This window comes from Phytophthora ramorum (assembly GCF_020800215.1).
Source record: "Phytophthora ramorum isolate Pr-102 chromosome Unknown Phyram_PR-102_s0014, whole genome shotgun sequence".
In the NCBI taxonomy this organism is placed as follows: domain Eukaryota; phylum Oomycota; class Peronosporomycetes; order Peronosporales; family Peronosporaceae; genus Phytophthora; species Phytophthora ramorum.
Window position 1 is genome coordinate 228,038 of NW_027150660.1, and position 13,507 is coordinate 241,544.

The 13,507-nt window shown below is 54.5% G+C and overlaps 5 protein-coding genes across 5 annotated transcripts; 3 read left to right on the top strand and 2 right to left on the bottom strand.

Moving 5' to 3' along the window:
• Positions 1–2,076: 2,076 nt before the first annotated feature.
• On the top strand, positions 2,077–3,486 carry KRP23_12071 (uncharacterized protein; the record flags this gene model as incomplete). The annotated part of the gene is made up of 2 exons (XM_067882662.1): positions 2,077–2,452; positions 3,428–3,486. 2 exons carry the CDS (start codon positions 2,077–2,079, stop codon positions 3,484–3,486), a joined length of 435 nt encoding a protein of 144 aa, XP_067739679.1.
• Positions 3,487–4,325: 839 nt separating this feature from the next.
• KRP23_12072 (uncharacterized protein) lies at positions 4,326–5,486 on the top strand (the record flags this gene model as incomplete). Its single annotated transcript, XM_067882663.1, has 1 exon — positions 4,326–5,486. The coding sequence occupies one exon, from the start codon at positions 4,326–4,328 to the stop codon at positions 5,484–5,486; it is 1,161 nt and encodes a 386-aa protein (XP_067739680.1).
• A 294-nt stretch (positions 5,487–5,780) lies between these two features.
• On the top strand, positions 5,781–7,190 carry KRP23_12073 (uncharacterized protein; the record flags this gene model as incomplete). The annotated part of the gene is made up of 1 exon (XM_067882665.1): positions 5,781–7,190. One exon carries the CDS (start codon positions 5,781–5,783, stop codon positions 7,188–7,190), a length of 1,410 nt encoding a protein of 469 aa, XP_067739681.1.
• A 122-nt stretch (positions 7,191–7,312) lies between these two features.
• Positions 7,313–8,446, bottom strand: KRP23_12074 (uncharacterized protein; the record flags this gene model as incomplete). The annotated part of the gene is made up of 1 exon (XM_067882666.1): positions 7,313–8,446. The coding sequence occupies one exon, from the start codon at positions 8,444–8,446 to the stop codon at positions 7,313–7,315; it is 1,134 nt and encodes a 377-aa protein (XP_067739682.1).
• Positions 8,447–9,824: 1,378 nt separating this feature from the next.
• On the bottom strand, positions 9,825–11,162 carry KRP23_12075 (uncharacterized protein; the record flags this gene model as incomplete). The annotated part of the gene is made up of 1 exon (XM_067882667.1): positions 9,825–11,162. One exon carries the CDS (start codon positions 11,160–11,162, stop codon positions 9,825–9,827), a length of 1,338 nt encoding a protein of 445 aa, XP_067739683.1.
• Between the last annotated feature and the right edge of the window lie 2,345 nt (positions 11,163–13,507).

Sequence of the window (13,507 nt, forward strand, 5' to 3'; positions counted from 1 at the left end):
GGTACATCCTCGTGAGATAGCCGAGGAGAGACCATTGAAACCTGGATAAACCTTTGAGAGGGGCTGGAACATTGCTGTTCTCGGTGCAGGTAATGCCTTCAAGCGGACTCCAAGGTGGAACTGAAGAGCCGTCAAACTGGCAGATCAGTGACTTGAGCGTGTTTAGTGTGCTCGAGGCAAGAGTAAGCAAAGCGACTACGGTACATCCGTCGATCCTACGTAAAAGCAGCATACTTCAGCTGTCGACGAGGTCAGGATGAAAATGGTTTGCATTGATAACGACGCACCCAGTGTGATGGAGTATGGAAGCATTAGCAGCTCAACAGCACAAACCATCAGCCTCAGAACACGATCGTGCCATAACAATATTTCGAGGTTTTTTTTACTCATTATTGAAAACTTGCTGCGGGATTCACATGTCAGCTCGAATGATCCAGCTCCAGCTACCACTGAATTGCAGACGCTACGGTAACAAACAAGACCTCAAATGACGAGAATGCCAGCAGTAGAGAATTGGCAGCGTCCATCGCTGCTTGGTGAAAAAAGACGGTGCAAATATGTGCAAGACGAGAAGTAGTCGACTTCAAGTGAGTCAGCAACTTGGAGTTATATAGCTCCAACGCCTTCGATTGAAGAATTGACAATTCAGATGTCAGATTTACCCATGAGGGAAGTTCAAAACCCGAACGCCCAGTGCTAGTGGCGAGTTGATACCGACTTTGATGACGAACTACTTGACAAACAATAAAGCACAGCCGAATCCGCCGTGGCTCATACGAAAACGAGAATTACCAGCGCTGCGTGAATAAATTCGAACTCTGGAGGCTCGAGCGGAGGTTGCGAAGACAAAGCAAGAAGCCGCGAGAAACTCAGTGGAAAGTGCTACGTCGGAGATTTTGAAACAGTAAAAGTAGCTGAAACAATCGTGGGTAGCTGAGAGACAGCTCTGTCGAGGCACACAGGAAGAGAATGAGAGCTTGAAGGGCCAACTCCAGGCTTACGTCAACCTTTCTGGAGCTGTACAGAGTGCGCTTACTACGACTCAACAACACCAATGAGCACTGAGTTTGGCTTCTACGAAAACGCCGCAGATTGAGCCGGATGCAGGGTATCATTTGCGACTTGCGATTCCCAGTGTCTTTGACATGCTGAAAAAGCGAGTGAATGACCGCTTTCGAGAGCTGGAGACCTCGTTTTGGTGAGACTTAACAGCAGCTGGTGACGCTGGACACTGAGCTCGAACAAATTCACAACAAAGCTGGTGATCGACAAATGGCGGCGCTGGGGTTCAAGTGTGTCCAATTGTTACCATTTGAGCAAAGCGTATTCGCGTCTACAATTTGGTCAATTATCGAGCGATGTGGCTTCCTGATTACCAAGATTCGCGTGTGACCCAGCACTCCATAGATGCTGTCGCAATAGACTCACGACTCGCTCTACGTCTCGAGGGTGAAAGTTCTGTAAATCTCAATGCGCACCGTGTGATAAAGCGGTTCAAAACAACTCATGGAATTATGGTTATGGTGGAGTTCAGCTCCGCTTGGACTGCTGGCATCCACGACTCCGGTTCGTGGACTCACAAGACTGAAGAAAAGGTTGTTTCGTGATCCGCAGTTATGAGGCGAGCGATGTGTCAAATTGCGGTCGGAGTTGACTCTAAAACCCGGTGGTCCATCCGATGGAGCAAATTGAGGTCATTTTGTCCCGTCATCAAATGATGGAGAGCGTCTTGTCTGACTGCATTCGCGGGGAAGCAACACGGCGCAACTCAAGTTTCAACCTGTAATGCTTCCTGTGGTTCTCGGGTAAGAAACTCTGTACGGTACTTTGAATCGTCGTAGGACTGCAAGCGAATATGTTTGCTGGAACAAGGAAGACTGAAACCCTGTTAAATATTGAATAAAAGATTAGCCTAGGCCCGGCCGATACCGTGAATGTCAGTATTTAAACTGTATGCATAGGGTTTAACAGCTTGCATGGTGCATTTGCCCGACCATGATCGTCATCGACGATGACAGGGTTAGGCAAGGACTACTATCCAAAATGCTGACGTGGCCTCAGTTTTCTTTCGTCGCGATGGAGTTCACGAGTGTGGCTGCTCCTATTGAGCAGCGCATTCTTGACGAGTTTCTGGAAGAAATGGGCGAATTTGATCGCCAGCTTGCGAAAACGACGCCGAAGGAGCAGCAGCGTAGACTAAAACCAAAAGTGCTGCCAGCCGAGAAGCCAAGGTGGAATCGGCGCAAAGAGGAGATCGAGAGGCTGCGAGCCGAAGTGCAGGTGATGGAAGCGCAGGCGGCGTTTATGAGACTGCAGGCTGTTCACGCAAAATTGTACGATCAGTGCGCTTCGAAGGGACAGAGACTGTGGAAGGCTGCAGCGCTGAAAGAGCGACGTAGACGGCAAGCCGCTCAACGCGAAAACTCTGAACTCAAGGCGAAGATAATGTGCTGTGCGTCAACCTGCGAATCCATGAAAACAACGCTAAAAACAATGCACACAAAGAATATCGAGTGCACAGGGAACGGTCCAATTGCTGCGAAGCCATTGCGCGTTGGAATGTGGGAAGTGCAAACCTTTCAGGTGGTTAACACGGCCGCTTTAGATTTTCTGGAGCACCGAATTAATACTCGACTTCACGAATGGGGCACCGTACTTCAGGAGACTCAAATTTCTATGACTGATACTGACACCGACCAAGTTCACGTTCGCCGGCGAGACAACGGGAAGTTGGACGACATAATTGAGCTCAAGCGAACACGCCTGATACCGTTTAGTGCCGAACAAACGTCGCGTGTCGCCTGGGATATCATGCAGTTGGGCGTTATCCCAAACGAGAGATGCACTCGGGTAATTAGGAACTCGGATGATACGCTCGCGTCGCAAGGTTTTTGTAGCCATTCTCTCACATGTGGGGGCAACATGGACGTCCGGGTCTACTGTGTCATGCAGCGCGTTGGCGTCCCAGGAGGTTTTGCTGTTATAGTGGAGTCGATCACGGAATGGCTTGCGTATCCTGCCTCATCAACTCCGTGGACTTACGTAACACAAGACTCGGGGTGTGCTGTGGTGCGTCCGCATGAGACGCAAAGCGCTTCTACAAACCTGTGCCAAGTGCAGACAATGGTACGACTGAGAACGGCAGACGTCGAGGAAAAAGCCTTGCTTTGTCACCAACTCAAGACTCGGTCTCCACTTACAAGTACTACAAGTGACATCGTGATTCCGTCCTTCCGTGAAATGATGAGTTCAAGGCACCAGATTTTGGACAATGCGTTGTTGGACTCTTCTCGCACAGAAGGCTTAGTAAATTAGCCGCAGTAGACTTCAAGTTTCAGAAAGGAATCAGTATTTGAAGAAGTACGTGTACGAGGAAACGAGCAAATAGGCCCCATTGCTACTTTGGATTATATTTCACCTCAAACAGTTTTCGGCAGAACGGATGCGGGACTGAACATGACAGTGCTGCGAAAAGAAAGCGATTGAAGTTGAAACAAGAAACGACGAGCAAAGTGCTAAAAGTGCTATCGAAGGAGACGTGGGAGAGCTGCAGGACGCAGTTAAGGGCGCAGCTTGGTTAATTCTCTAAGGAAGACAGTGAGAGTTTGAAGGTTCAGCGACAGGCTTACGTGAACTATTTGAATGCCCTGCAACCTGTACTCACCACGGTGCAGCAACTGATGGTTTGTGTATGGCGGCGGCGAGGACGCTACATATCGAGTCGGGAGCAGGGTACCAATTACGACTTGCAAGCCCAAGCGTGCTCGATACGTTAGAATACCAGGTGAACATGAGATATCGAGAGATGGAATTGTACAACAAGAGAGGCGGCCGATGCACAGGGATAGCGGAGCTCAAACGCGAACAGCTTCTGAGCGCGATCTCTTCTATGATCTGGTCGATTGTCGAGTTCGGTGGATTTCCCGAGACGTCTTCTTTGCATGACAGCTTCTTTCCTTCTTTCCCACGGAGGCTTCCACTCAGGGAGAAACAACGGTGTCAACTTGGGTATCATGTCGAATGAACGATGTACTCGCATCTACATTAGCTCGGAAGATATCTGAGTGGACTGTTGTCTCGAGAATAAGACAACGAGAAAGCGTTGCTCTGAGGTAAGACGCGATGAGTCTCGTAGGCTGTAATCAAACAATGTTTTTTGCGGCAAGAGATGTCGCTTCACGTCCTCCACAGCTTACAACCACCTGGCGCCTGCAGCCTGTTCATGATGATGGCGTCGCTGTATCGCAGCTGCAAACACGTTTGAGGCAGCACATGGCTTCGACGTGCAAAGCTTTCATCTGGCGCACTCTTGATTTGATTCTGCAATGGACACGCCCGACTTCGAGCCGACTGCGTTGGAATACGCTTCCCACAGTCCCCCTCACAAACAGAGAGCGGAGATGCCACCGCAACCGCCTGCGAAAAAGCCGAACCTGTCGTGGAGGCGCCGGAAAGACGAGATACAGAGACTGCGAGCCGAGACGCAGGCACTGGAGACCCACAGGATGTTCCTGCAGATGCGAAGAACTCACGACGCGATCCTGCACGCTGGGCTATCCGAGGGTCAAAGGCGATGGAAGGACGCTGCGGAGGTCGAGAAACGACGATGTGAATTGGCAAGGGACGAAAATGCCCAACTCAAAGACAAGTTGCAGAGCTGTGTGCGAGCTTGCAACGACCTGCAGACGGTGCTTTACGTGGCAGGGACCCATCAAAGCAAGGCGCTTCTGGCCAACACACTGGCGGGGAGGGCTCTCCAAACCGAGCTGAGCACCGGGCACCACCAGCTCTTGAATTCCGACGTGATCAACGTCCTCGAGAGCAGACTGAACGAGAAACAAGCAGAGGTGGATGCACTCTGTCATGCCGCGCTCGTATCCGTTGCTCGCACTGACACGGATGACGTCCACGTGCGTCGCAAAGGTGTCGAGGGAGCGTCTGCTATGGTGGAGTTCACGCGCGATCGACTCCTGCCTTTCGACATTGATCATACGTCGCGGGTTTTCTGGGGGGTCATGAACTTGGGCGTCATGCCCGATGGTCGCAGCGTCCGAGTCACGAGGCATGCCGATGATATCGTGGCGTCCCAAGGCTGTGAGTCATTCCAGCTCGAATGTGGGGGCAGCGTCGAGCTCCGACTGTGTTGTCTGATGAAGCGCGTCGTGCTTCCTGGAGGAGGCTTCGTCGTGCTCATTGAGTCGACGACCGAGTGGATTGCTCGTCCATCGCGGGCCAAGTGGTGGACTCACGTGACGCAGGACTCTGGGTCGGCACTGGTGCAGCCGTGTGGACTCAAGCTCGGGACGTGTCGCTTTCAAATTGGCATGCGTCTACAGACGCAGGACCCTGCAGCGAGTCTGCAGTCGACGCTGCTCACACCGAGCGTCAGTGACATCGTAATCCCGTCCGTCCGCAAGGTCATAAGCTCGCGACACCAGCTTCTTGAAAACGCGCTGCTGGACTCGGCTGCGACGTTGCGCGTGTAGAGGCACCACCCAGCATGATTACTCCCACGTCGATCGTATCCAGGCGCAATCAGCCAATGATTACGGTGTCTCAGCACGAAAGCGCAAAATGCGCACATACAATAACCTGCTATATTATATGTTTTCAAAATCAAAAAATGGCACTGTAATGACCCTCGAAACGCTATAATGCGTCCAAACTCTATCCATCGTACACGTTCCCATTCAGCCCGTAGATTGTGTGGTGTCGCGTCGTTTTACCTGCACTTGCCAGTCGCAGTCTCCTTTCTTACCTCGTGAGCCGAGACTTTGCTCATGCGTCCGCTTCAGCACGCAACGCGCTCTCTGGATTCGCTTGTCGCTGCTTGGATCGGCGACCCCGACAAAATCCAGGCGCCGCAGCCGCAGCCGCAACCGCAGGACTCGGACGATGTCCTGCGAGCTTTTCTGCAGGAGATGGCGGAGCTGGACCAGCAGCCGCCTCCGAGCCCCACCAGGGGCCCAATTGAGGCCATCGCCACGACGCCAAGGTTTCTCAAGCGACAGGCACCCAAACCGTCCACGCCACCGGCCAAGAGGAGCCGAAAACCCTCGGCACAGCCCCAAGCCAAGCCCCAAGCGCCGGCCACGCGCTGGCAGCGCCAAAAACTGGAGCTGGGGACGCTCAAGGAGCACGCAGAGACACTGGGCAACTACGTCGCGTTCTTACGGAAACGCCAAGTGCCGGGGCTGTCGATTCAGCTGCCCCCAGAGCTCGAGCAGCTCGTGCAGCTCCAGACGACGGGCTGGCAGGCGGCCGCCTTCAGGGAAATTCGACGCTGCCAGGCTGCCCGACAAGATAATGCCGAGCTCAAGCAGCGACTGCAGGCTTGTGTGCAGGCCTCCGGGACGTTGCAGACGGCGCTCAATGCGGCGGAATCGCTGCGAAGAGAGCAACTCGCTCGGGGTTCCATCGCTTCGAGAGCATTGCAGGTGGAAGTGATGCTTGATCTGCAGCACCGGACGGCGGACAGCGCACGCGTGTTCAACATGCTCGAGCAGAGCGTAAACGCCCGCGTGGACGAGATCCAGGCCGTGGTGAGCGAGGTGTCGCAACCTGTGCTGACGGCAAACACCGAGCGCGTGTCCATTTGTCGCAAGGATGAGACCCACCCCGCAGTGGCGTTCAGGACCGTGCGAGTGCTGCCTTTTGACGCGGCGCTGGTCTCGAACGTGTGCTGGCAAGTCGCTGAGCTGGGCTGGAAAATACAAGGCAGTCGAGTGGTTCGGCGCTCGAAAGACGTGGTGTCGTCCGACTGGCGCTTCCCTGTTGAGCTCGAGAAGGGCGAGACTGTGGAGATCCGTGTGCGTTGTGTGGCCAAACGCTTCGTGGTGCCCGAAGGCACCGTCGTCCTCGCCGAGTCGTGGACCGAGTGGCCTGCACATTTGGCTGCTTCCGGCACCTGGTCCCGCGTGACAAGGGAGAGCGGATGGGGCCTCGTCCACTCCTTCCCAGACAACGGAGCGGACTCATCGCCTGCTTGCGTGTCAAGGTTCATGATGCACATGACTAGCGAGCCGGCTGGGCTTGACAGCGACACCAGCCGGAGATTACTCGGCAGTGCGGCCGTCAGTGACATCGTCATCCCCTCCTTTCGTAGACTGATCCGCAACCGGCAGCAATGCGTAGACAATCGCCTCATGGACGCAGCATTCGCACAAGGATCAGCCGTATCCGCTATCTAACTCATGAAAGATCTATCGTACCAATACCTTGGTTGATGCTAGTGATCGATGGACCAACGAAGGAATCGCAAAAAATATATGGCACAATGTTAAATTTTAAGAATCTGCTTTGTTCACTAGTACTATACCCTAGAGGTGGCGCCACACATCTTGGAGTGGATCATCTCGTCGAGGATGGCGTTCTCAAGCATCTGCTCGCGCGCGTCGAGGATCTTGCGGTAGGACGGGATCACGACGTCGGACAGCATCTTCAGACACTCGGGATCGTCCATGTCGATGCCCGCCGACATGCCTGGCGTCATGCAGACGCACGTCTGGAATAAACTAAGCGGTGCGGTGCGGCCGCTCTTGCGGAACCTCTGGACGACGCAGTAGCCGCGCTCCCGGATGGGGACGCTGCTCGGGTGACTGCGTAGGTAGTCCTTGGGCCAGTCCCCCGTGCCTTCCCAGACCAACACGATGCGTTGCGGCTCCACGAAGCGGCGACATACGCCGCGCAGCAAGACGGAGATGCCTGGACCCCCCGCCGTCTCACACTGCAGTATGCACTCCCGTTTGAGGTACATGGTGTTGTCGTCTCCGCCTTCAATGGCGGGGTTGGCCTCCATGTTGAGCACAGCGTTCTTCATGGCTCCACTCCACATGGCGCCACTGATGTCACCCAGCTCGAAGGGCGCGACTTTAGCGGTCGAGAACCGCACGAACGTGCCCTGCTTGCCGCCGGTCACGACGCGCGCGTCGCAGAAGTCCGTCTTGTGCTCGCTGAGTCCAGCCTCCCTGAAAACCTGCGCCAGCTGCTCGTACTGCTCGTTCACGCGCTGCTCCATCTTCTTGAACACAGGGGCGTCCACTCTTGGCTCGTACTCGAGGCGGCCGGCGCAGGGCATGCTCGGGACGAAGCCCATCTCCACGTTCACGCGCTGCTGCGCCTGCTTGCGGCAGGACTGCAGCAGACTGCGCAGGCGGTTGGCGTCCACCTGTTTCTTAGTTGGCGGGTTCTTGCGGCGTCTGGCGGCCTCTAGACGGGCCTCAAGCTCTTCCACGTCCTGCTGCAGCGCCTGAATGTCGCTGTCCGCGCGACGTCGGCGCTGTCTGTCGGCTTGGGCCACGAACGGGCAGCTTCGCTTGGCGCCCGCAAACTTGTTCATGTTCTGCGCTAAAATCGCGGCCAGGAAGGCGTCCCGCTGTGCGCCTAAGGGCGGGATCTCGGTACTGAAGACGGCCGTGTCGGCGCCATTCCGCGACGTGCAGTGCATTCGCTTACGCTGTTGCACGAAAAACCGGAAATGAGGAGAAAAGCGTTTCAACGATCAGTAACGACGCCGTTGGCTCCCAGACAGCGCCGGGACGGCAGTATAGAATCGGATTCTGCAGGTTTTTAGCGCGTGAGGGTAGCGTGGACCACATATACCTCATGTAGCACCTCACGAAGGAGAGGCTGCATTGGACCGTGATTATTCCATCGTTGCAAGCGGATGTTGACCAAGCATAAACGTTAGAACGATCCAGCAATATGAACGACACGTGGAACAGTTGGATACGCGTCGGTTGGGAGATCGGGACGAGTGGAGTAAGCTCGAGAGGGGCGGCAATCGTCCAAGTCGATTTGAAGCGGTGCATGGTGGGAATCAGCGCGTTTAACACGATCAATACGCCGCGTAGCACGAGCTGCGATGTATTGCAAGTACTATTGAAGACTATTGTACGCCAAGAATGCGCTTTATTGACGCGCTGCAGCGATCCGATTCCCATCCATACTATGCACGAATAAAAGCACCTCTTTGAGGAACAAATCTTACCTCGTACTTTGCCGAACATGAGGTCGATTGCGGCTTGACCCGTCTTTCGCTGATTACGCTTGATGGGCGTCGAAACAACCGGGGCAAAACCGGGACAGATCTGGTTTCGCTAGTGCAAGCAGCAGCAAATTGAGTGGCTGGCCGCATTTTCGGCCAATCGCAGCGGGTCATATCAATGATGGGCATCCAGACATACTTAAACCAAGTCAAAAGATTACGGCCACTGAGCCCGCTCGATTTTAGGTATTCCAGATCCTAAATTTTAAGCCGCTATTTGGGGCTGGATTCACTCCGCCACGTTGGACATCTCCGTTGAAGTGCACTGCAACGTGTACTTCCGTACCAAGTACAACCGCTTGCACTGATCCATCCCCTCGGACACTAATGATCGCATATCCCCGTGGAGTGGCCAAGGGCAAATGCCATCATCGCCGCTTTGCGTGGCTGTACCTCGTTCAACCACCGTCGAATCCCACCGGACGTATCACCCGTAGGTGATTCAGATTCGGATGTGTGCGGATGATTGCGGTACTCCCCGGAGCTCCTCAGTCGACCAGTGTCTTGAGCGGCGAGCGAGCGGTGCAGGCGGGTTGTTGCTCCGGCTGTCTGAAAGAGCACAACAAGTTGTTGAACAACCGGTCGACAACTGGAGTTAAACGAGATCGGACGAGCGTAAACCCTCCGCCGGCTGCTTGGAGGGAGTCCGATACGATGAATCCATGTCGGTTGCGACGTCCGCATGGGCTTCATCAATGACGCCCCAGGTGGCATGTAAAACACTGTAGACTGACAGGGGTGTGGCTGGCAAACTTTACATTCTTACACTCGGTCTCCTCTACGCAGCCACGGTTCGGTGTGACGCGTCCATCAGGAAGTTCTCGACGGACTGGTGGTGCGAGTTCATGATATCGCGGAACGACGGGATCACAACGTCCCCGACGCCGCCCGTGAACGACGAGCGCGCACTGCGGCAATTGCCGACGCTGGGCGCGTTTGGCCGCAGCTTCATCGTCGTCCGTAGTTGACAAGCAGGTGGAGTGGCGTCACGCCGGCGCGGGACCTCGTGCACAACGACCCAACCGGTCTCCTCCGTGGACTGCTTCCAGTCTCCCGCGGTGGCGTGCTCAACCGACCACTCGGACAGCGACTCGACGAGGATGACCATGCCCATGGGGGTGGCGAAGCGTTTCGCGACGGCGCGAACGTCCACGCTCACGGTACTGCTGCTGTCCGACGGTACCGTGAAGCGAGACGCCATCGCGACCATGTCGTCGGAGCGTCTCGCAACGCGAAAATGCCGATCGGTCACCAGTCCTCCAAGCTCGACGATCTCCCAGAGCGTCTTTGCCGTGGTGTCTTCCCCGAATGGCAGAAGACGAACGTGGTGGAACTCCACCGCGGCGTCCTTGCCGTCTTCGCGGCAAACTGTCACGCGCTCGGTGGCACCGCCCTGTACTGGTAGGTGCGCTTCTCTGGCAATCTTGTTTAGTTCGGCACAGCGAGCCCCCACCTTGCTCTCCAGGATGTCGAAGATAGCAGTGTTGTCGTCGAATTTTAGCCGCCGACTCATAATAATTCCGACGCGAACAGCGTCGGCGAAACAAACTTTACAATCGATCAGCGTCTGCTGCCGCGCATTCGCATGACTCAGCTGTGCTTGCAACGTCTCGGTAGCAAGACAGTACGTTTGCAACTCGCTTTTCAGACGCGTGTTTTCGGCCTGGGCGGTTTGGCATTCCTGTAGGGCGATTGCTGCCACCGACCTCCACATCTCTTGAGCTTCGGTGAGCGTATCCGATTTCGGCGGTTGGACTGCGTAGTGAGCTCGCTGCATCTGCAGGGAAACCATTTGCGTCTCCAGTGCTTTCGACTCGCTGCGAAGAGCATGCAGCTCTTGCTTTCGACGCAGCCACGACGTACTTCTTCTCTTCCTCGGCAGTGGCTTGGGCACTGGCGATAACGAAGCTGCGGCTTTTATCCTCTTGGGGTTTTGTTCCGTGTGCGTTTCCAGTTCTCGCGTTCGCTTCAGATCGGTGCGTTTCAACGGCGGGTCTTGTAGTCGATCGAGCTCGTCCATTTCGTTCAGGAAATCTGCCAAAATATGGTCGCTTTCAAACATGTTCATCGCTGGCCACGGAGCCTCAGCACAAGCCTCATCAAGCCGAGGTGCCATGTCAACTGCTTGCTGCGCTTTGGTGTTGTCCCGCAAGTCGGAAAATGTTTAACGGGATAAGCTTACCGGTAGTCGTGCTTTGGTTGAGCCTTGCCTTGGTGTCCATGTGGCGCCATCAGACGCTTGATTATGGCATGACGACCACCTGCGCTGGATGGTGAACGCAGCAACTGAAGCATGGATACATATAATATCCAGGTCCCAGTTCCGCTCTCACACTGCTAAAGCTCAGGACGAAGACATCTCCGCTGCTGGACCAGCCTCTGCCGTCGTGGCTCTCAAAAGCAGACGCTACATGTCGTAGTGTCCTGGATGATGGCAACGAGGCCCAGTATGAGTCGTGCTTGCTCTCACTGAGACCAGTCTCGATTTCAATGACACAATCGAGCGCTCTCGACCGCAATCGCGCATCACATGGCATGTGTCTGTACTGTACTTGCGTGCACTGGTGCTCCTGGATATTTGTAAGTTGCTGGGGTTTGTTTGAACTGATGGTTCTTGAGCTCTCGTGTTGTCTGTCCTTGCAGTGACCGAAGGAGACAACCTTGAAACCCACCACTGGCCGTAGTGATCGAATTGCTTTTGTCTGGTCGATGTTTATCCTCTAATCTCGGTCACCCCGCGTCCGCTTCACTGGATCTCGCGACCAGTTCGCTACAGCCCAGAGAAATGTCTCCTGGATTTCTTTCGCAGTGCACTGCTGTTGACTCAGTCACGCGACAAGACAACATCAACCTAAAAATGCTGTAAAGATGGATTGACGTTATGTGCAGACGCTATAGAGCGAAGAATCTAACAAATAATTCTCTACAGATTGATGGTGCGAGCTGAGGATATCGCGGAAGGACGGAATGACGACGTCAACGACAGTGCTTGACAGACTGGCTGAGTTGTCGCCCGTCCGAGCCTCGTTCGGGCGAAGCTTTACCGAAGTCCGCAGTTGAGATGCACGCCGAGTCACTCCCCCGGATAGCTGGAGGGGGTGCTCGTTCACTACAACCCAACCTCTTTCTTCCGTGGAGTATCGTGAACCTGGCGCCGTGGGGTGGTGGATCGACCACTCCGAATGAGATTCGATCAAAGCGACCATGCCTGTCGCATCGGCAACTCGCTTTATCACAGTGTGGACGTCCACGCTTACGCTAGCCATATTGCCGAGCGGGATCACGTGACGAGAAACCAGTCCAACCATATCGGAAGCGCTCCTGGTCACGTAGGTGTTTTCTTTGGCGACCAGTCCACCCATGTTGATGATGTCCCAGATCGTGCTGGCCGTGGCATCTCCTCCGAAAGGCAGCAAACGAACATGTTGAAACTCCACCACTGTGGTAGAAGCATCTTCTCGGCAAACTTGCACGTTTTCAGTGAAGCCTCCCGTCGGTAGGTGACAAGTTTCGCGGACGATGGAATCCAGCTCATGCAAGCGTGCCTTGATCCTTTGCTCGAGCAGCTCGTAGATCCCGCTGTCATCGAAGCACAAACGCTGACTAGAGATCATTCCAATTCGAAAAGAGTTTGCGAAAGCCAACCTGTTGCCCTCTAGTTGCTGCCGGAACGATTCAGCTGTAATCAGTTGAGCTTGAAGCATCTCAAATCCGCGTGCGCACATCTGAAGCTCATTCTTCAGACGCACGCTCTCATCCTGTGAGTTTTGGCGCGCTTGTTTTGCGATCGCAGCGACGGATTTCCACATGGCCTGGTCTTCAGTAAGAGTATCCGATATTGGTTGACAGGCGCTGCGCTGCATCTGCAGGGAGGTCATGAGGGTTTCCAGTGCTGTCGATTCGTTGCGCAAAGCATGGAGTTCTTGCTTCCGACGGAGCCATGACGTGCTTCTTCTCTTCCTTGGGACCGGCTTCGGTGTTTCTTGCGAATTGTATGGCTTCGTCTGCTTCTGGTCTAGTTGTTCTTGGATTATCGGCGCGCACTCCGGTTCGGGCGGAAAACAAAGCGCTTCTAGGCTTTGAAGTTGGTCAAGCGCGTCCATTTCATGAAGAAACTCAGCCAGGATGACCTCGCTTTCCAACATATCGAGTTGCGGTGCCATGACTGTTGCTAGTTGCCTGTTGTCCCGCAAGTCGGAAAGTGATTAACCCTAGAGGTTTTCACGGATCGTGCCGTCCATGACGCACACACCAGTGTGATGGCGCCCGTGGCACCATCGGGCTAGTGATTGTGGCGTGGCGATATTGCACTGGTGTTTCTAAGCGATGGTGAACACCTGAAGGCTGGGTACGAATATCAAGCGAAGTGCATCGATGATCGAACAGCCAACCGAACAGATATTTGATGTACATGTACTTCAGCACTGTTGGCAGATACGATTAGTCCACGCAAAGCGTGCC